General features: G+C 44.5%; 1 protein-coding gene across 2 annotated transcripts in view; it reads left to right on the forward strand.

The window, feature by feature from the left end:
* The window catches only part of LOC139378638 (cyclin-dependent kinase 17), a 36,290-nt gene that overhangs the window by 2,593 nt on the left and 12,304 nt on the right, over positions 1-21,393 (forward strand). The window contains exons 1-2 of one of the 2 annotated variants that reach the window (XM_071120986.1): positions 3,656-3,717; positions 5,781-5,864. The exons of the other annotated variant lie outside the window; for it this stretch is intronic. Of the exons in view, the coding sequence (XP_070977087.1) occupies positions 3,662-3,717; positions 5,781-5,864 (140 nt within the window). The 5' untranslated portion in view covers positions 3,656-3,661. Of the gene's footprint in view, positions 1-3,655; positions 3,718-5,780; positions 5,865-21,393 lie in introns of those variants that run through there. 2 annotated transcript variants of the gene reach the window in all.

A 21,393-nucleotide genomic window follows, 5' to 3' on the forward strand; every position in this document is an offset into this window, starting at 1 on the left:
AATACTACTGGAGTAAAAGTCTAAAAGTATTTGGTTTTAAATATACTTAAGTATCAAAAGTAAATGTAGTTGCTAAAATATAGTTTCAAAAGTAAAAGTATGAATAATAGAACATTCCTTATATTAAGCAAACCAGATGATGGCACAATTTATTTATTTTTTATTTACGGATAGCCAGGTTCACACTCCAACACTCGGACATCATTTAAAAACAAAGCATTTGTGTTTAGTTATTCTGCCAGATCAGAGGCAGTCGGAACTGTGTGAACTGGACCATTTCCTGTCCTGCTAAGCATTCAAAATGTAACGAGTACTTTTGGGTGTCAGGGAAAATGTATGAAGTAAAAAGTACAGAATTGTCTTTAGGAATGTAGTAAAGTAAAAGTTGTCAGAACCCCTCCAAAAAACTACTTAAGTAGTACTTTTTAAAGTATTTTTTACTTAAGTACTTTACACCACTGGGGTCCAGACTGTTCTCCCTATATGAACCTGTTAACTCTGGTGGGTAGAGGGGTGGTGTTTACAGAGTAATGCCCACAATGACAGTACACACATTCTCAGTGCAGATGTGCTGAAGTACGCAGTATGGTCATAAAGTTCCTGTCTGCTATGGGAGGGGGGATATCTCACTCTGACAGGCTTACAGAGGATCATCCTAGGTTAGAACACACTGTTGCCATTGACAACAGAACCAGGCGCTATCTCTTTCTCGATTTCTGTCCATCCCAACTTACGAGATTTCTCTCTCTCTCTCTCTCTCTCTTCTCTCTCTCTCTCTCTCTCTCTCTCTCTCTCTCTCTCTCTCTCTCTCTCTCTCTCTCTCTTTCTTTCACTATCACATCAGGCATTAATCTTGTGTTCTGTTACTGTGTCTTGAGAGAGCTCATTGATTCTGGACAAGAGATACAGCACACACACCGTGCCCACAGCCTGATCTGTACCTATCACTGAAGATATCGTCAACACCGTACTGAGGGATGAACAACTGCGTGCGGGGCGAGAGAGCAAGATATACATTTTCCTTGACTTTATTCCTCTTTAGTCCTTGTGTGAATGTTCATGTGTGTGTCTGTGAGGCGTGCACATCCCTATTCCTGCTCGTATGATTATGTGTGGAGGAAGAGATGGATTGGGAAGGCAGGCTAACTCACACAGCCCCCCCCCCAGTCTGGTCAGCCAAGGGTTAAACTGTTTTCCTGGAAGTGTGGAATGTGACATCAGATTATCATTAGGGGCAATCCGATGCTTTCTCTCAGTTCCTGATTCCTGAGAGGAGGACAGAGAAGAGCGGGAGGAGGAGGAGTGGATGCTGACGAAGCCCCCCGTTTATCTATCATCTGATGCCATGTGTCTTTGGGACAAGGTTCGTTGTCATTGGGTGTATTTTGGGTCGCTTAGCAATAGTTTTTTTTTTCCGGGGCAGTCTAATTGGAGGCTTGATAATGAGTGTAATTATTGCAGCCCGAGTGTGCCTCACACCCACACAGACACATTTAAAGAGTCATAGAACAGAGGTAAAGGAATGTTCAGACGGCTATAGAACTAGCCAGAGAACAGCATTCTGTAAGATGGAATACACCGAGGTGTTACTTCTAACACTTTATCATTGCTATTTTCCCAATTTCATAGTCATGTACATCGTCTATACTGTACGTGACTAAGTATTGACAATACACCATTAAAGTGTAGTGGGGCTCATTTGATGGGTGACCACGCCTGAAACCGAATGACTTATTGGCTTTCTCCACTTACGTAGCAGCTGCCTGTGTCCGACCCCTGCTGTGTGTGTGACAACAGTTGCCCAGCTCTTTTTTTCCCAGGCCTGCTTCAGAACATGGGTGACTGAATCAGCACAACTAGCGAGGGGAGGCGGAGGGACGGATACATATGCGCACGTGCTGATTATGGAAGCTATGTCAGCCACGTAAGGAATGTGGAACAGGGGTGGGCTTGGGTGTGTGTGTGTGTGTTTGTATGGTGGGGGATCATCTCGTTCTGTCTCTGTGTTCACAGTTTTAAAGTGAAACTGAGGAAGTTGTGGTGTGTGGACACTTCAACTGTAGAAGACTTTCAGTATCGTTGATTAGTGGTATGATCTGATGACCAGTCATGGTATGTTAGAAATGCTGTCAGGGGTCGTCGCTGTCTCATTGTCTGGTGTACTGCTCTCCAAACGATTAGACTGTACTTTCAAGGTGTGCTGGACACACGCACACATCCTTGGCCTGCTATGGCGACAGAGCCGCAGCTTCCTTCCTGCTGTTCAATGGAGAGCGTTGAGATCATATATACAGTAATAAGCCATTTTTATATCAGCCTGCAGTGTATGTGTGTGTGTATGTGTGTGTGTGTATGTGTGTGTGTGTGTGTGTGTGTGTGTGTAGGGCAACAGTACAATACCAGTCTATTGTTATCTGGCTGTGATGTCATCTTATGTGAATGGCTCTGGACTAGAGTCAACGTGGGCCTGTGTTCTGGTGGGAATGGGACGACGACTTCTACTGAGGGATACACTTTCTGTCCCCTGAAAAGAGTTTGATGGAGGGAAGCCGGGGGGGTTCTGTAGACTATCCTAATGCCCTCCTGTCGTTGCCTGAAGAGGGGCATTGTGGGAACTGGAGCTGCCCTTTTGGAAGGAGCCCAGGGTCTGATTAACACTGCCCCGGTACCATGCACAGACCAGCACTGTGTGTGTGCACTCACACATTCTGTCTTTGTCCTCTCTTTTTTTCTTTCTTTCCCTCCCTCCCTCCCTCCCTCCCTCCCTCCCTCCCTCCCTCCCCCCCCCCCCCTGGGGAGACTGTCCCATCGTGCGTTGCCCTGTGGGGGTTGGGACATTGGCTTGTAATCTGGAGATTAGAGGGTGGCATTGTCCGAGCAGCAGACAGACGGATTATTCACACACACACACACACACACGAACAGTAGCACTCGTACACTAAGCACACCACACATACTGTACAGACACACTTCACATACTGTACTCATACACACTCATAGGGAAATTCCCTGAAGTAGACACACGCACAACAGCACAGAGTGACTGTCTAATACAGAGTGACTGTCTAATACAGAGTGACTGTGTCTAATACAGAGTGACTGTGTCTAATACAGAGTGACTGTGTCTAATACAGAGTGACTGTGTCTAATACAGAGTGACTGTGTCTAATACAGAGTGACTGTGTCTAATACAGAGTGACTGTGTCTAATACAGAGTGTCTGTGTCTAATACAGAGTGTCTGTGTCTAATACAGAGTGACTTGTGTCTAATACAGAGTGACTTGTGTCTAATACAGAGTGACTTGTGTCTAATACAGAGTGACTGTGTCCCGTTAGTCTGTCCTGTCTGCCATGTTGAAATAGTCAAGGAGCTGTGATCTCCACACAGCGAACTCTATACTCCGGCACACAGAGTAACATGACTTCAGCTAGCATAACAGAACAAACCCTACCTTGTGGTGTAACTTCACATAGTGGGTCCTAATGGGACCTAGCACACTGTTCTGGCAGGCACATTGTTCACATTCCCTCACAGACCCTCATATCCCAACCCGCACAGTGACAGTGACAGTGACAGCGCAGTGACAGCACAGTGACAGCAGAGTACAGTGTCTGACTCTGGTTCACTAGTTCAGCTGACACCGTGGAGCTTTAGGAAGTCATGGGAACCTTGTTAGCAAACTGCCAAGAGGCTGAAGGAAACAAATCTAGCCCAAGGTAAAGTTCCATTATAAAAAGGGTTTGTTCTGTTATGAGACAGTAGCTGGACTCATGTTACGTGTGTGCGTGTCAGACGCTGTATGTTGGTGCTGATAGCCTCAGGACTCTTTCGGAGGGTCTTGGGTGGCTGGCTGTGTGTGTGTGTTGAAGATGACACTTGTGAAGGCTTGGTAGTCTTGACTGCAAGTGGGGTTTAAGTGGTATTGGGAGGAGGTAATGAGCTACGGGGTAATATGGCTGAGAGGCAGGGGATACTCTTAAATAGCTTCCTATCCTAGTCTCATTTCCTAGCCATTCTGCCTTCACAGCCAAATCAGAGGAGATCGCGGAGAGGAAAGGAGACGAGCTGAAACTGTTGAGAAGCCTCAGCGGGAGGGTGGAATGTTTCTCTTCCTGACTTCCTAACCCTCACTCGGGTGAAGAGGAGGAATGTCACACCAGGAGAGACCCGGACAAAGACAGGAAGCACCGCTGGCTGGTCCAGTGGGAACAGAACGGGGACTGTGGGACGCAACAAACAACCACCTGTGCCTGGCCTGGGTGTCTCCGGGATGATCCCTAGGGGCACCTGGTGGATCACACCTGTTCTCTAGGGCTTTATGGTGTAGAGGTGGGGCCTGGGGCGGGTCGTGGGAAAGGGTAGGTTCAACAGGAAAGGAGAGATCAGGGAAAGGATAACAGCGGGCAGAAAAGACAGTGAAGTGATAAACCATTGAAGCGTGCAAGGATGAAATAATTGATCTGCACTTTGTTGTTGGAATACACTTCCAGGAAACTTAGGCATTTCACTGCTTTAATGTTTACATCCATCTTGCGTGTGTGTCCTCACGTCCTACACCTACCTACCTATCTCTGTCCTGTGGGAATGGGAACTATTCCAGCTGTTCCTTGCGAAGAGGAAGCCTGTGTTTTGGGACACACTTGCACGTTCCCTGTTGTGCTCCTCTGGCTGGCTGTCCTGAGTCGTCCGGAAGCAGCTCGTTAGACCTCGTTAGTGTGGCATGGCTTTAAAGGAGAAGAAGAAGAAGAAGTAAATAGCAAGATGTGTAACTAAGGCTGAGAGGGCTGGTGGGAGGAAGGTGCTACAGGAAGAGAGGATGGATGGGCTGACAGTTATTGACTTGGCTGTCAGACTACTACAGGGGGTTCAATAACCGCTCCTCAATAACCGCACCGGTATGGCCTTCTGCTCCTTGCACACACAGAGGGAGACGACGAAGCACAGGGTCTTTTATCTTCTCAAAGGGTCGTCATGTGAGACTGAGACATTGCTAAAGCTGGTTAAAGGGTAGCGGTCCAGGCGACCCTGAAGGGTTGTGTTTAACTGGCTCCGAGCGAGTGTGTTTAGGGGTGAGGTCTGGGTCCTGTTGGAGTCTGTCCCGTTCATCTCTCCATTTGACACAGGGATAATGTATAGCCTCGTCCGTGCTCTTCCTCTTATCTCCCTCCCTCCCTCGCACGCACACGCAGTGCTTTTTCTCCCTTTCCAACCCCCCTTGCTGCACACTGATGACACTGTAGTGTCTGTGCACCAATTCAAACCCTGTGTGTGTGTGTGTGTGTGTGTGTGTGTGTGTGTGTGTCATGCCACTCACTATGGGGCTATGATAACTAATTGTCCTGCTTTATTCTGTGGGTTGTTTGTATTTTTATCAGAGAGACTCTAGCTCAGATTGGTGATAGCTACTTTATTGAGGAAAAATCTATGACTGAGATATGAGGTTGTCTCACCTAGCCACAGTAGCTAAAGATGAATGCACCAGCCGTAAGTCGCCCTGGATAAGAGCGTCTGCTAAATAACTCAAATGTAAAGAGGGAGGGAGCACGTGCCTGTGTGGTGTTTATGCTCGTCTGTATATAATGGCAGGCCTGTCCTCTGTAGAACACACTGTGTATTCAGCTGTGAGAGTCTGCAGTACCCAGTCCTAAAAATAACCCCCCTTACTGCCCCTCTCCTTCTCTTCTCCTCCCTCCCCCTTTCACCCATCCCCTCTCTCCTACGCTATTCCTATCTCCCCATTCTTATCTCCTCTCTCTCTCTCTGCCCTCCTTCTCTACAGGATCCGATCGCTCCTCTCTCTCTGTCTCATTGTCTTGGCTTCCACTCTCAAACTGAAGGAGATTTTCCAGCATTTGGGACATAGGTATTTCTGTCTCTGTTTGCCCAAGTGCCTCTAATGTACACTCACTCACTCACACACACACACACACACACACACACACACACACACACACACGTCCATTACCCGTTAGCGCTGTTATTTCAGCTCATCCCTTCAGGGTCAGTCACGCTGAAACTCCTTTTAGCTCCTTACACTGAGAGGTGTGTGCGCGAGCTGGCGTGACTGGCTCAGTTCCAGTCAACCAGTGTGATGGATGTCTAGCAGCAGCGTTTTGTGCTAACACATCCCATTACATCACTGTGAACGGTTGCCCCCCTGGCACCACTGGTTTATGGTTATTGGCTGCAGCAGCCATTACCTCTCAGCCGGGTTGGCTCGTGTTGGTTTTGGGAGTTCAGAGGTCACAGGTTGTCATGGTGATATGCTCGACCTCTCATCCCTGAGTCTGGCTGCGGGTCAAAAGATCAGAGAGTAGGCAGCGTTATGTCTCTAATAGCTGTGTTCCATTATTTATGGTACGACCTCATCTGTGTGTTTGGGGGAGGTTGTTTGGGTAGGATAGCTGAGATAAGGCTGAGTTTTGTTAAGAGGCAGGGGTGTGTGTGTAGGATAAGGCAAGGTAAGGGTTGGGTTAGGGGTGTGGAGGGGCATTGATGAGAGGGGGAGGGGCATTGATGAGAGGGGGAGGGGCATTTATTAATGCTTCGGGCCTAACCGGGTTAGCGTTGATTGTATTAGATTTGGAACTGAGCTGCCTCCAGAGCGGTGCACAATGGAGCATAATCAATGAGTTAGCCTGCGAGGTTGGCTCAACACAAGGGCATAATCAATGAGTTAGCCTGCGAGGTTGGCTCAACACAAGGGCATAATCAATGAGTTAGCCTGCGAGGTTGGCTCAACACAAGTGACAGCTTAAGCACCTGGAGCAATGAGTAGGATTCTGTGCTTTCACATGCAAAAGGGATTGCTTTTGATAAAAACGCTTTATCTGCTTTCTCAATGAAAACTACTTTGAAAATTCGGACATATATTTTATGGACAATATATGTATGTTTCTAAACAATGTATCATGCTGCCTTGTTGACATGACTGAGTGGTGCAGATTACTGATTGATTTGAGAAAGGCCCTCCTCCCTCACCCCCTCAGGGGGTCCAGGAAGAGGGTGTAATACTGTGTTTGGGAGTGCTCGGCAGTATATTGTAATCCCATTCCTTTGACGGCAGTGGTGGTTTTGGTTAGTAAGGCTCACCTGCAAGATGAGGAACCCCTCTGGCACTGGTGTGTGTGTCCGTGCGTACTGTGTTCACTGCTGTACCCCCTCTTCTCTTACACAGGTGTGTTTGTGTGGTGGCCTACAGGGGTCTGTGACTGTCTGTGATCTTTATATCATAGGGGTGATGTTAGCTAGCCCAGGGCTAGGCCTGTAGCTGTAGCCCGTTACTCACCTCCATGTACACAGCAGACACAGAACGGGTAGGGCTGGGCGATATGGCCTAAAAATCTTATCTCCATTTTTATTTAAAAAAATTCCCTCTGAATAAGCTTTGCTTTGCAGAATTTTAAAGGTCAATACACCACATTTCAAACAGTCAGCAATAATCTAATGAATTCAAGGCTTGTAAAATTATACAGTGTCAAGAAAAAGTATGTGGGCCCTTTTGAATTGCCTGGATGTCTGCATAAATTGGTCATCAAATTTGATTTGATTTTCCATCTAAGTTACAACAATAGACAAACGCAGTCTGCTTAAACTAATAACACATCAATTATTGTATTTTTCTTGTCTACATTGAATACATAATTTAAACATGCACAGTGTAGGTTGGAAAACGTATGTGAACCCCTGGGCTAACGACTTCTTCAAAAGCTAATTGGAGTCAGGAGTCAGCTAACCTGGAGTCCAATCAATGAGACGAGATTGGAGATGTTGGTTAGAGCTGCCTTGCCTTGAACAAAAGAGGTCTCAGAAGACCTAAGATTAAGAATTGTTGACTTGCATGAAGCTGGAAAGGGTTAAAGTGTCTCTAAAAGCCTTGATGTTCATCAGTCCACGGTAAGACAAATGGTCTATAAATGGAGAAAGTTCAGCACTGTTGCAACTCTCCCTGTAAGTGGCTGTCCTGCAAAGATGACTGCAAAAGCACAGCGCAGAATGCTCAATGAGGAAGAATCCTAGAGTGTCAGCTAAAGACTTACAGAAATCTCTGTAACATGCTAACATCTCTGTTGGCGAGTCCACGATACGTAAAACACTAAACAAGAATGGTGTTCATGGGAGGACACCGCGGAAGAAGCCACTGCTGTCCAAAAGAACCCACATTGCTGCACGTCTGAAGTTTGCAAAAGTGCACCTGGATGTTCCACAGTGCTACTGGCAAAATATTCTGTGGACAGATGAAACTACAGTTGTGTTGTTTGGAAGGAAGGAACACACAACACTAAAGGGCTGGGTGATATGGCCAAAATCTCATCCCGATTATAGGTCATTTCATATCCCGATAATGATACATATCACAATATAGCACATTTTCTGTCAATTCCATGAATAAATAGTTTATATAAAATGACCACATGTAAATACCTATTTCTTATTACATTTTGAATTATACTCAACAAATAAAAGGTACTAAATCAAATATGAGTATTTTATTTAGAACCTCTGCAAATTTTCAATTAAGCATGTAACAAAATATCAATATCTAAAAAGGTAAATAGAAAACACTTCAACAATAGTTGCAAACAAAATCAAATGTATAAACTCAGCAACGAAAAAAAGTCCCCTTTTCAGGACCCTGTCTTTCAAAGATAATTCATAAAAATCTAAATAACTTCATAGATCTTCATTGTTAATGGTTTAAACACGGTTTCCCATGCTTGTTCAATGAACCATAAACAGTTAATGAACATGCACCTGTGGAACGGTCGTTAAGACACTAAGGTCACAGTTATGAAAACTTAGGACACTAAAGAGGCCTTTCTACTGACTCTGAAAAACACCAAAAGAAAGATCCCCAGGGTCCCTGCCTTCTGCGTGAACGTGCCTTAGGCATGCTGCAAGGAGGCATGAGGACTGCAGATGTGGCCAGGGAAATAAATTGCAATGTCCGTACTGTGAGACGCCTAAGACAGCGCTACAGGGAGACAGGACGGACAGCTGATCGTCCTCACAGTGGCAGACCACGTGTAACAACATCTGCACAGGATCGGTACATCCGGGACATCACATCTGCAGGACAGGTACAGGATGGCAACAACAACTGCCCGAGTTACACCAGGAACGCACAGTCCCTCCATCAGTGCTCAGACTGTCCGCAATAGGCTGAGAGAGGCTGGACTGAGGGCTTGTAGGCCTGTTGTAAAGGCAGGTCCTCACCAGACATCACCGACAACAACGTCGCCTATAGGCACAAACCCACCGTCGCTGGACCAGACAGGACTGGCAAAAAAGTGCTCTTCACTGACGAGTTGCGTTTTTGTCTCACCAGGGCTGATGGTCAGATTTGCGTTTATCGTTGAGGAATGAGCGTTACACCAAGGCCTGTACTCTGGAGCAGGATCGATTTGGAGGTGGAGGGTCCATCATGGTCTGGGGCGGTGTGTCACACACAGCGTCATTGGACTGAGCTTGTTGTCATTGCAGGCAATCTCAACACTATGCATTACAGGGAATACATCTTCCTCCCTTATGTGGTACCCTTCCTGCAGGCTCATCCTGACATGACCCTCCAGCATGACAATGCCACCAGCCATACTGCTCGTTCTGTGCGTGATTTCCTGCAAGACAGGAATGTCAGTGTTCTGCCATGGCCAGCGAAGAGCCCGGATCTCAATCCCATTGAGCATAACTTTCCCATAACATGTTGATAACATTGATACTCTCGTTTTAGTACGGTCTGCTCTGTTCTACATTTTGGTAGTTGAGACATAAAAAGGGTATGGTTAGAAAGGTCATCTATTACAGTCAAATAATGTCTAAGAGTTTCGGTGTCAATATGACCGATTCTGTTGGCCCAAATCTCAAATGCAAATACTGAGTTTAAACTGCTTGTTGTGAGAGAGGAAGAAGTTATTTCATATTTGTTGTGAGTGGCAGGGGGAGGGGTTTGGTGTCTGCCAGTGGGAAGGTGCACAGTGCACACAGCACAGAAGGAGCAAAGGAGCCTAGACCAAAAAGATTCAGAACACTCATAAAAACAACAACAAATAGCATTCTTGCAATACCGGCATTTGGAACATCACGCTAAAACCAAAATGTGAATTAATTTGATATATCCCCCAAGCCCTATGGACAGGTACTAGGCCTTTGCCTCAGAATAGCTTATCACAGTGTTAACCATATTAGCCTCGGGTCAATGTGGAGGAAGGGTCATGTATTTGACATTTGAATCTATTAATCAAAGTTGGCATATTTATTACGTTTTGCCCTTACCCAGTCCTTTTGACTTCAAAGTGTTTCATCTGTAGGTTCTACAAAGCAAAAGTTGGTGTCATATGAAGCTTTATCGCTTGCTCTGAAGTATGAGTTTTCTATTGTCATGTTTGTTTATTTTTAAGCTAAATGAATGTAAAAATGTGTTATTGAAATCAATCTACTATTCATATCACAGAGCATGCGGTAAACCTTCATATGACACCAATTGTTGCTTTGTAGCGCCTACAGATGATACATTATGGAGTCTTAAAGGAGGCTTTAATTAACTTAATTATTTCTCAGTTATGCTTTTAGATACTTATGTCAACTTCCTCCAAAGATCACTTCTATGAATTACATTTCGTGAACACTTCAAAATCATGTATTTAAAAAATCATTTTGTCCTGGTTTGGTATTGAATTCCAGTACAGCCCTGTCTCTGTTCTCTTTCTCTGTTCTCGTCTGTTCCTTCCTCAGCTAACAGTACATGCCTGGAGTTACCCCCGGTGATGTCATGCCTCTTACACAAACACAAAGACACCATTCTGTTCTTCTCACTCGAAATATGCTCACTTTCTCTTTTCCTCGCTCTCTTTATCCCTCGCTCGCTCTCGGCTTTCACACTCTCTCACACGCACGTGCGCACATCAACGTGCACACATTCACGTTTCTTCTCGTTCCGTTTTATCTTTTCCATTTTCAATTGAATATTAATTTGATCATATCATAATTTCCTAGTTACTTGACAAATAGTGAGAGTGAGACTAGAAGGAAAGGAGCAGCCAGCCAGAGAGGGTTCTGGGATAGTCTAGACCTACTAATCTTTTGGTAGCAGAATATAGAGTCTGGGGCCTTGGTCACCATGGTGACAAGAGAGGAGTTCGGGGATATAGAGAGACAAAAGGGAGAGAGACAAAAGTTGCTGTTCTTATTCAACTTCAAGGCAGATGTCCCTAAATGGGGGTGGAACTACTGTATCTTTAGGGACATGACTTCAAGGGAGCTGTCTTAGTTGTCACATTTTAATTGAATTTGATGTGTGTGTGTATTCGACTTAATTAGGCGTTGTCGTCTGCTGTCTCTCCCTCGCCTGCCCTTTGTCTCCTCCTCTTCGCTGGGCTCTGGCCTACCCTCGATGCACTGGGGGACCCCCAGAAGCACAGGCTAAGATGTTTGAGGGGAGATCTGAGGGGGTGCCTGGTTTGGGTTTGAAATTCTGGGTCAGGACTTCACAGAATAATTATTAGACTGTGTGTGTGCCTGCTTGCACATGTATGTTTTTTTTGAAAGGATGCTGATAAGCGAGAGGAATGAGGGGGTGAGGGGGAGCGACGAGGAAGATGGAGGGGGATACCGGGACAGAGCCCATCAGCCCGTGTGTGGATTGTGTTTGATGGGGAATTCTCTGTGCTTTCCATTTCACATCATTCAGATATGCCAGATGCTTTATCCCCCCCTCCCTATCCCCAGCCCCCCAGCCCTGTCACATGAGCTCTCTTTGTTTTGGTGTGGCCCAGTGATAATACCCGTCTCTGTTACACCCCTCTGTATCTGAGACAAAGAGTGCTAATCTCGTACTTATGGCTGCACAATGAATCACACTTTAATCAAAATTGCAATATTGACATGTGCAATATCCTTATCTCGAGACTGATTAAATTTTTTTTTACATTATGAATGGAACATTCAAATGTAATAAGGGTCCCCTGAAACTCTGACCAACACTTTGGTTCCTACTAGTGATGCACCAAAATGACATTTTTGGCCAATTCCGATATTTTCTTTGCCAATAAATACCGATAACCGATTATTTAACATTTTAGCGGCCTTATAAGTGTTCTAGTACAGTTAAATAGTTAACACACACACTGCATCTCAGTGCAAGAGGCATCACTACAGTCCCTGGTTCGATTCCAGGCTATATCACATCCGGCCGTGATTGGGAGTCCCATAGGGCGGCGCACAATTGGCCCAGCGTCGTCCGGGTTTAGCCGGGGTAGGCCGTCATTGTAAATAAGATTCTGTTTTTAACTGACTTGCCTAGTTAAATAAAGGTTACACACCACACACACACACACACCACACTGACCATTAAGTTATTTTGTTGGCATTTACATATATCCCCATTACCAGTAGAACATAATCAAAACCTATTTCTCTCACTTACTTGCTGTGCTGTTGCGTTGTTCATTTGTTCAGTCATTTCATTCTCAACCAGGATTTCTCATACTATGGAACACCCATTTGGGTCTTTGTGTGTCAAGTAACACTATTTGACATGTCAAATAAACTTGTTGACCAATCAGGATCTGAATATGACTGCACGTCACATAATCATTTAAGGCGTTCATACATTTTCTCTGTAGTTATTACACATTGATTACACTATCACTCGTATTTTTCTATGTGAAGCTAGCCACAATAAGGATTAGCCACAATAGTGGACTTTGCAGTTAGCCTTAAATAAAAGTATGTAATTGACAGTGATGCAAATGATTACAAATAGTAGAATTATGCCATAATTGAATAGATCGTGCTAAATGAGGTTGGAAGGTTGTTAAATATATCAACAAAATACAATTTGTTAATTTGACAAATCTGTTGAAATCACACTGTATTATACTTTAGAATTGCATTGGGGGCATACTTATTTCACTGCATAGCCTTACCTATGGATTGTGGACCAATGACATGGGGTATCAGTCTACTCAATGACACCCAGAGAACATTAGCGTTGTAGCTCTTATTGCGGGACTCTGAAACAACTGTGAATTGAGCCACATTTATTGTCAACCTATGTGTATTGAACACTATTCCAGAGGAAAACCAATTCTGCGTGGCTGTTTTGAAGTCTGAGGGAGAAAAAAAAATTGGGTATTGAGTAGACTGATACCCCATTTCATTGATCCCCAATCCTTAGGGAAAGCTATACAGTGCAATATGAACGTCAATACACATAATAGGTTGACTGGGGAGGTGATTTCACACAGTCACAGTCCTGCAATAAGAGCTACAACGCTAATATTTGCGTAACTGTCAAGAGTTTGTGTTCTGTTGGTGTCACCGAGTAGACTGACACCCCATTTCATTGCTTCACATTCCAACCTTGTTTAACATTATCTAGTCTAAATATGGCATGATTCCACCAACTGTAACCTTCAGTATCACTTTGAAAGAGGTATGTTTATTTTGAAGGCAAATCGCTAATTCCACTATTGTGCATAATGCTTATTGTGGCTAGCTTCACAGCACATAACCTGGTCCGGTCGAGGCTCACTAGCCAGATGAAGCTAGCTGGCTGCTTATAATGTTAGTTTTGGGCAACAGGGTTAAGTAGCTGGCTAGCTATTTATTTTCATGAACTGAAGTTCAATTTCAATAGGCGAACAAAAAGTGGCTACCTAGCTAATACTTACTCACAAAGATTCCTAAATCATTGCTAAGAATAATGAAAATAACTGCAGTTTCTACTGGTCATTGTTTTCAGGCTGGTTGTATTGGTGCTAGCTAGGTACCAAGCTAAAGCTAGCTACCCCTGATGTTGCGGTTGAACAAATAATGCTTTATTACCAACGCGGTATTGTAAAATAGTGTTATTTGACACGTAAAGACCCAAACGGCGTTCCATAGTATGTCGTGAAGCTAATGGCAGTGAAGCCATTACTGTGTAACTCAAGTAGGGCAACGTGTACCGGTGCTCAACCAGTCGGCGAAAGCTAACATTTGAATTACATTTGAATTTAACCTTTATTTAACTATGCAAGTCAGTTAAGAACAAGTTCTTATTTACGATGATGGCCTACCCACGACAGAACAGTTGGTTGTCAAGGGCAATGAATTCCACTATCTTGGCGTTAATGGATTTTGCCTTTGAGTTGTCTCGCTGAAATGTTCTTACTCTTTCAAATGACTGCTCGACTTCTTGACTGCTTGATTCACACAGCAGATATTGTGGGCTAGGTTAGGAATGCTGGGTTGCACGAGTAGCGCAAAATTGTACGTGGCTTCATTACGTCATGTACCTAGGTTATATAGGTATGCACATCAGCTTTGACATCGGTTTTGGACTTCGGCGTTAAACTAGACATCGGGCCGATACCGATGTTGGCATTTTTAGCTAATCTCATCGGATTCCGATATGTTCACCAATATATCGTGTATCCCAAGTCTGGTTCATCCTTGGGAGCAATTTCCAAATGCCTGATCTGTACAAGTATAAACACCATGGAACCACGCAGCCGTCATAACGCTCAGGAAGGAGACACGTTCTGTCTCCTAGAGATGAACGTACTTTGGTGTGAAAAGTGCAAATCAATCCCAGAAGAACATCATGTTGTGGGGGTGCTTTTCTGCAGGAGGGACTGGTGCACTTCACAAAATAGATGGCATCATGAGGCAGGAAAATGATGTGGATATATTGAAGCAACATCTCAAGACATCACTCAGGAAGTTAAAGCTTGGTCGCAAATGGGTCTTCCAAATGGGCAATGACCCCAAGCATACTTCCAAAGTTGTGGAAAAATGGCTTAAGGACAACAAAGTCAAGGTATTGAAGTGGCCATCACAAAGCCCTGACCTCAATCCCATAGAAAATGTGTGGGCAGACCTGAAAAAGTGTGTGCGAGCAAGGAGGTCTACAAACCTGACTCAGTTACACCAGCTCTGTCAGGAGGAATGGGCCAAAATTCACCCAATTTATTGTGGGAAGCTTGTGGAAGGCTACCTGAAACGTTTGACCCAAGTTAAACAATTTAAGGCAATGCTACCAAATACACTCAATTACTATGTAAACTTCTGACCCACTGGGAATGTGATGAAAGAAATTAAAGCTGAAATAAATCATTCTCTCTGCTATTATTCTGACATTTCACATTCTTAAAATCAAGTGGTGATCCTAACTGACCTAAAACAGGGAATTTTTACTACGATTAAATGTCAGGAATTGTGAAAAACTGATTTTAAATGTATTTGGTTAAGGTGTATGTAAACTTCCGACTTAACTGTACATACATACAGTACCAGTCAAAAGTTTGGACACACCTACTCATTCAAGGGTTTTTCTTTATTTTTACAATTTTCTACATTGTAGAATAAAAGTGAAGACTTCAACTATGAAATAACACATATATGGAAGAATCATGTAGTAACCAAGAAAAGTGTTTAACATATCAAAATATATTTGAGATTTTATGTTCTTCAAAGTAGCCACCCTTTGCCCTGATGACAGCTTTGGACACTCTTGGCATTCTCTCAACCAGCTTCACATGGAATGCTTTTCCAACAGTATTGAAGGAGTTCCCACATGCTGATCACTTGTTGGCTGCTTTTTTCCTTCACTCTGCGGACCACTCATCCCGAACCATCTCATTTGGGTTGAGGTCGGGTAATTGTGGAGGATAGGTCATCTGATATGCAGCACTCATCACTCTCCTTCTTGGTCAAATAGCCCTTACACAGCCTAGAGGTGTGTTGGGTCATTGCCCTGTTGAAAAATAAATGATAGGCTCATTATGCGCAAACCAGATGGGAGGAGGATGGCGTCGGAGGGGAAGGCTGCCGTCTTATTGCTCACCTCAAACTGGCTGAGGAGTTCTTCTTCAATGAGTCAGACTGGAGGAATATAATACATACACCAGGTCCAGATCCCCGTTATTAGCTGGAGATGGAAATGTAGATTTCACGGAAAGAGATCAGGGTGTCTTGTGAGGATCAGGCGACAAGTGGCTATCCAGACCTTGCCTTCCGTCCTGCTAGCTAACATTGAATCGCTGGAAAATAAATGGGACGAACTGAAAGCATGTTTATCCTACCAATGGGATATTTAAACTGTAATATCTTATGTTTCACCGAATCGTGGCTGAACGACAACATTAAGAACATACAGTTGGTCGGTTATACACTCTATCGGCAGGACAGAACAGCGCCCTCTTGTAAGACATGGGGCATTTATGTATGCAACAGCTGGTGCACTATGCATTTATGTAAACAACAGCTGGTCCATGACAGCTAAAGAAGTCTTGAGGTTTTGCTTGCCTGAGGTAGTGTGGTCTACAGCTTATCATGAGATACACTATCCTACCTAGAATTTTCATCTGTATTTTTCGTAGCTGTCTACATACCACCACAGACCGATGCTGGCACGAAAACCGCACTCAATGAGCTGTATACCGCCATAAGCAAACAGAAAAACTCTCATCCAGAGGGGAAACAATTATTTGGCCGATTAATCGGTATCGGGCGTTGAAAAATCATAATTGGTCGACCTCTAAACTCTAATGAACCTGTCCTCTGCAGCAGTTGCGGTCCTCATGAGAGCCAGTTTTGTCATAGTGCTTGATGGTTTTAGCGACTGCACTTGAAGAAACTTTCAAAGTTCTTGACATTTTCCAGATTGACTGACTATGTCTTGAAGTACTGGACTGTCATTTCTCTTTTGCTTATTTGAGCTGTTCTTGCCATAATAAGGACATGGTATTTTACCAAATATGGCTTCTGTATACCACCCCTACCTTGTCACAACACAACTGATTGGCTCAAACGCATTAAGAAGGGAAGAAATCCCACAAATGAACTTTTAACAAGGCACACCTGTTAATTGAAATGCATTCCAGCTGGTTAAGAGAATGTGAAGAGTTTGCAAAACTGTCATCAAGGCGAAGGGTGGCTACTTTGAATAATCTCATCTGAAATATATTTTCATTTGTTTAACACTTTTTTTGGTTACTAAATGATTCCATGTGTTATTTCATAGTTTTGATGTCTTCACTATTATTCTACAATGTAGAAAATAGTACAAATAAAGAAACTCTTGAATGAGTCGGTGTGTTGGTACTATACATATACACTGCTCAAAAAAATAAAGGGAACACTAAAATAACACATTCTAGATCTGAATGAATGAAATATTCTTATTAAATAGTTTTTTCTTTACATAGTTGAAGGTGCTGACAACAAAATCACACAAACATTATCAATGGAAATCAAATTTATCAACCCATGGAGGTCTGGATTTGGAGTCACACTCAAAATTAAAGTGGAAAACCACACTGCAGGCTGATCCAACTGTTGATGTAATGTCCTTAAAACAAGTCAAAATGAGGCTCAGTAGTGTGTGTGGCCTCCACGTGCCTGTATGACCTCCCTACAACGCCTGGGCATGCTCCTGATGAGGTGGCGGATGGTCTCCTGAGGCATCTCCTCCCAGACCTGGACTAAAGCATCCGCCAACTCCTGGACAGTCTGTGGTGCAACGTGGCGTTGGTGGATGGAGCGAGACATGATGTCCCAGATGTGCTCAATTGGATTCAGGTCTGGGGAACGGGCGGGCCAGTCCATAGCATCAATGCCTTCCTCTTGCAGGAACTGCTGACACACTCCAGCCACATGAGGTCTAGCATTGTCTTGCATTAGGAGGAACCCAGGGCCAACCGCACCAGCATATGGTCTCACAAGGGGTCTGAGGATCTCATCTCGGTACCTAATGGCAGTCAGGCTACCTCTGGCGAGCACATGGAGGGCTGTGCGGCCCCCCAAAGAAATGCCACCCCACACCATGACTGACCCACCGCCAAACCGGTCATGCTGGAGGATGCTGCAGGCAGCAGAACGTTCTCCACGGCGTCTCCAGACTCTGTCACGTCTGTCACATGTGCTCAGTGTGAAATTGCTTTAATCTGTGAAGAGCATAGGGCGCCAGTGGCGAATTTGCCAGTCTTGGTGTTCTCTGGCAAATGCCAAATGTCCTGCACGGTGTTGGGCTGTAAGCACAACCCCCACCTGTGGACGTCGGGCCCTCATACCACCCTCATGGAGTCTGTTTCTGACCGTTTGAGCAGACACATGCACATTTGTGGCCTGCTGGAGGTCATTTTGCAGGGCTCTGGCAGTGCTCCTCCTGCTCCTCCTTGCACAAAGGCGGAGGTAGCGATCCTACAATGTAAGCAAGATTTTAAATGATTATGTTTTAGTAAAATATTATATCTGTTTGGGCTTCTTATGGTCAATTTTCATTCTTCAAATGATTTGTAATTGCTCTGGCCCCCTGACCATTTGCTTAAGAAAAAATCGACCTGCGGCTGAATCTAGTTGATGATCCCTGCTGTACTGTGTGAGTGTGTGAGTGAGTGCAACCACTAGAGAGAGGGTGAGTTAGAGAATGAGATGGAATGAGCGAAAGGGAGGGAGAAAGAGGTTGTGTTTTCTCCCTGTGCTGCTGATACAAGATTCTGGACTCTGTCCAATGGGAACAGCTAATCTAGTAACTCTATATCTACGCTGCAGGGTGTCAGAGAGGGATCTGCTCCAGTTACTGAAGGTGGGACCAGCAGCATATGTTTTTTCATTGTTGGATATAAAAGACTGCCCAATGCGCACACACACATTGGAGGACAGCTGTGGCTTCCTTGGCCCTCAGTTCTTCTCATATTTCCTTGCCAGCTCAGCTCATGCTGCTGAGCTGAGGTAAATAGTTAAATAAAGGTTCAATGAAAACATTTAAAAAATGCAGCAGGAAAGAGTGAGTGTGTGTGTCACTCCCTACAGCAGCAGACAACCTTGGTCTCAGCAACCCAATCCTCCACAGCCTGCCCATTTTCCTAGCCTGTCTGCCCAAGGACAGTGATGCCCTGAGGGGCAGACACAGGCATACTCAGCCCCAGCCACATGACCAGGCCTGTGTCCCGCACAGGATAGAGTTGTTGGAATGGTATCATAGCATGTTAATATCATAGCCTTATTGGCATTACTGCATTCAATACTGTCAAACTGTGTGTGTGTGTGTGTGTGTAGACCACAAGTGTGGCTGATAAGATAAATGGAGAATGTTCTGTTGGAAAATCCTATTCGTGAACTCCGAACACACTCTTCCCCTCCTGCTCACTCTGTTTTTCTCTCTCACTCTTCATGGGTATCATATGTTTATATTGCCAAAGCAAGTGAAGTAGATAAACAATACAAATTAACAGTGAACATTACACTCACAAAAGTTCCAAAAGAATAAAGACATTTCAAATGTCATATGTGCAAATAGTTAAAGTACAAAAGGGAAAATAAATAAACATAAATATGGGTTTTATTTACAATGGTGTTTGTTCTTCACTGGTTTCCCTTTTCTTGTGGCAACAAGTCACACATCTTGCTGCTGTGATGGCACACTTGTATTTCACCCAATAGATATGGGAGTGTATCAAAATCGTTTTTTCCCCGAATTCTTTGTAGATCTGTGTAATCTGAGGGAAATATGTGTCTCTAATATGGTCATACATATGGCAGGAGGTTAGGAAGTGCAGCTCAGTGTCTACCTCATTTTGTGGGCAGTGTGCACATAGCCTGTCTTCTCTTGAGAGCCAGGTCTGCCTACGGCGGCCTTTCTCAATAGCAAGGCTATGCTCGCTGAGTCTGTACATAGTCAAAGCTTTCCTTAAGTTTTGGTCAGTCACAGTGGTCAGGTATTCTGCCACTGTGTTCTCTCTGTTTTTATGGCCAAATAGCATTCTAGTTTGCTATGTTTTTTGTTAATGCTTTCCCCTCTCTCTCTTGCTTCCCCCCCCCCCCCCCCCCCCAGCAGGTTTGTTGTGCTTAAACAGATGCGCCCACATGTCAACACACCTTTTTTACTATCCTTGTGGAGACCAAACAGTTGATTCCCACCCAAAATCCTATTTTCCCTAACCTTAACTCTACACCTAATCCTTAACCCCTAACGTAACCCTAAACCTAACCCCTAAGCCTAGAATGAGCTATTCCTTATGGGGACTGGTGGAATGTCCCCACAACGATAGTAAAACTAAAAACACATGCGCGTGCACACACACCTGCACACACACACACACATACACACACTCCATTAACTAAATTTGTTTTAATGAGATCAACTCCAGCCGAGAAGAGTACCAGGTCATACCCGTGCAACACACACCCACACCCACGCTTAAACCTGACATCAAAGCGTCCCTGCCTTCGCCCAGCTAGGTGGGTGTTAGGGCATGTGGGGGGCGAAAGGTGGGGGAGACTAATCTTTCATCCCCTAACACACACACACACACACACACACCACACACTGTGTTTCATCGATTTTCATTGGTAGATTAGTGGTTGACTGGGGGTGGGGGGTGGGGGGGTGCTGCTGTATGCGTTGGCCTGGGGCATATTTGAGGGCACAGATAGAAATGTCATTAGAGATGATGTGATTCCTCACTCTTCATGACAGAGAGGCATGTCTGTTCTACACTATATATTTGTATCTGATCGTTCTTTGACGTTGTGCCCTACTGGCTGGCATCTGTACACCTGGAGGTGATTTGAGCCTATAAGCTTAGTCTGTACATGGTGAGTGTATGTGCACTTGGGGTCATTGAGTGAATGATTCCAGGGATTCCTGCAATGCACGCTCATGCCATCAGGAATGACAGAGGAATTTTAAGGATGACCTGTGTGTGTCTAGACAGACAGATGGTGTCTCAAGTGTATGCAGTTGAGCTAATGATCTCAGAGGGAGTGAAAGTGAAAGGTACAGTACATGACCAAAAGTATGTGGACACCTGCTCGTCAAACATCTTATTCCAAAATCCTGGGCGTTAATATGGAGTGGGTTCACCCGTTTTGCTGCTGTTAAAGCGTCCACTGTTTTGGGAAGGCTTACCACTAGATGTTGGAACATTGCTGCAGGGTCTTGCTTTCGTTCAGCCACAAGCATTAGTGAGGTCGGGCACTGATGTTGAGCGATTAGGCCTGGCTCGCAGTCTTTTCAGCACCTCGGCGGTCCCGTTCTGTGAGCTTGTGTGGCCTACCACTTCGCGGCTGAGCCGTTGTTGCTTCACAATAACAGCACTTACAGTTGACCGGGGTATCTCTAGCAGGGCAGAAATGTGATAATCTGACTTGTTGTAAACGTGGCATCCTATGACTGTGCCACGTTGAAAGTCACTGAGCTCTTCAGTACGGGCCATTCTACTGCCAATGTTTGTCTATGGAGTTTGCATGGCTGTGTGCTCAATTTTATACACCTGTCAGCAACGGGTATGCCTCAAATAGCCTAATCCACTAACTTGAAGGCGTGTCTACATAGTTTTGTGTATATAGTGTAGATGGCTGGAGAGATTAATATCTAGATATTCTTGGTCCTCTTCTTGTCTGTCTGA

Source organism: Oncorhynchus clarkii, chromosome 21 (assembly GCF_045791955.1).
Source record: "Oncorhynchus clarkii lewisi isolate Uvic-CL-2024 chromosome 21, UVic_Ocla_1.0, whole genome shotgun sequence".
NCBI classification, from domain to species: Eukaryota; Metazoa; Chordata; class Actinopteri; order Salmoniformes; family Salmonidae; genus Oncorhynchus; species Oncorhynchus clarkii.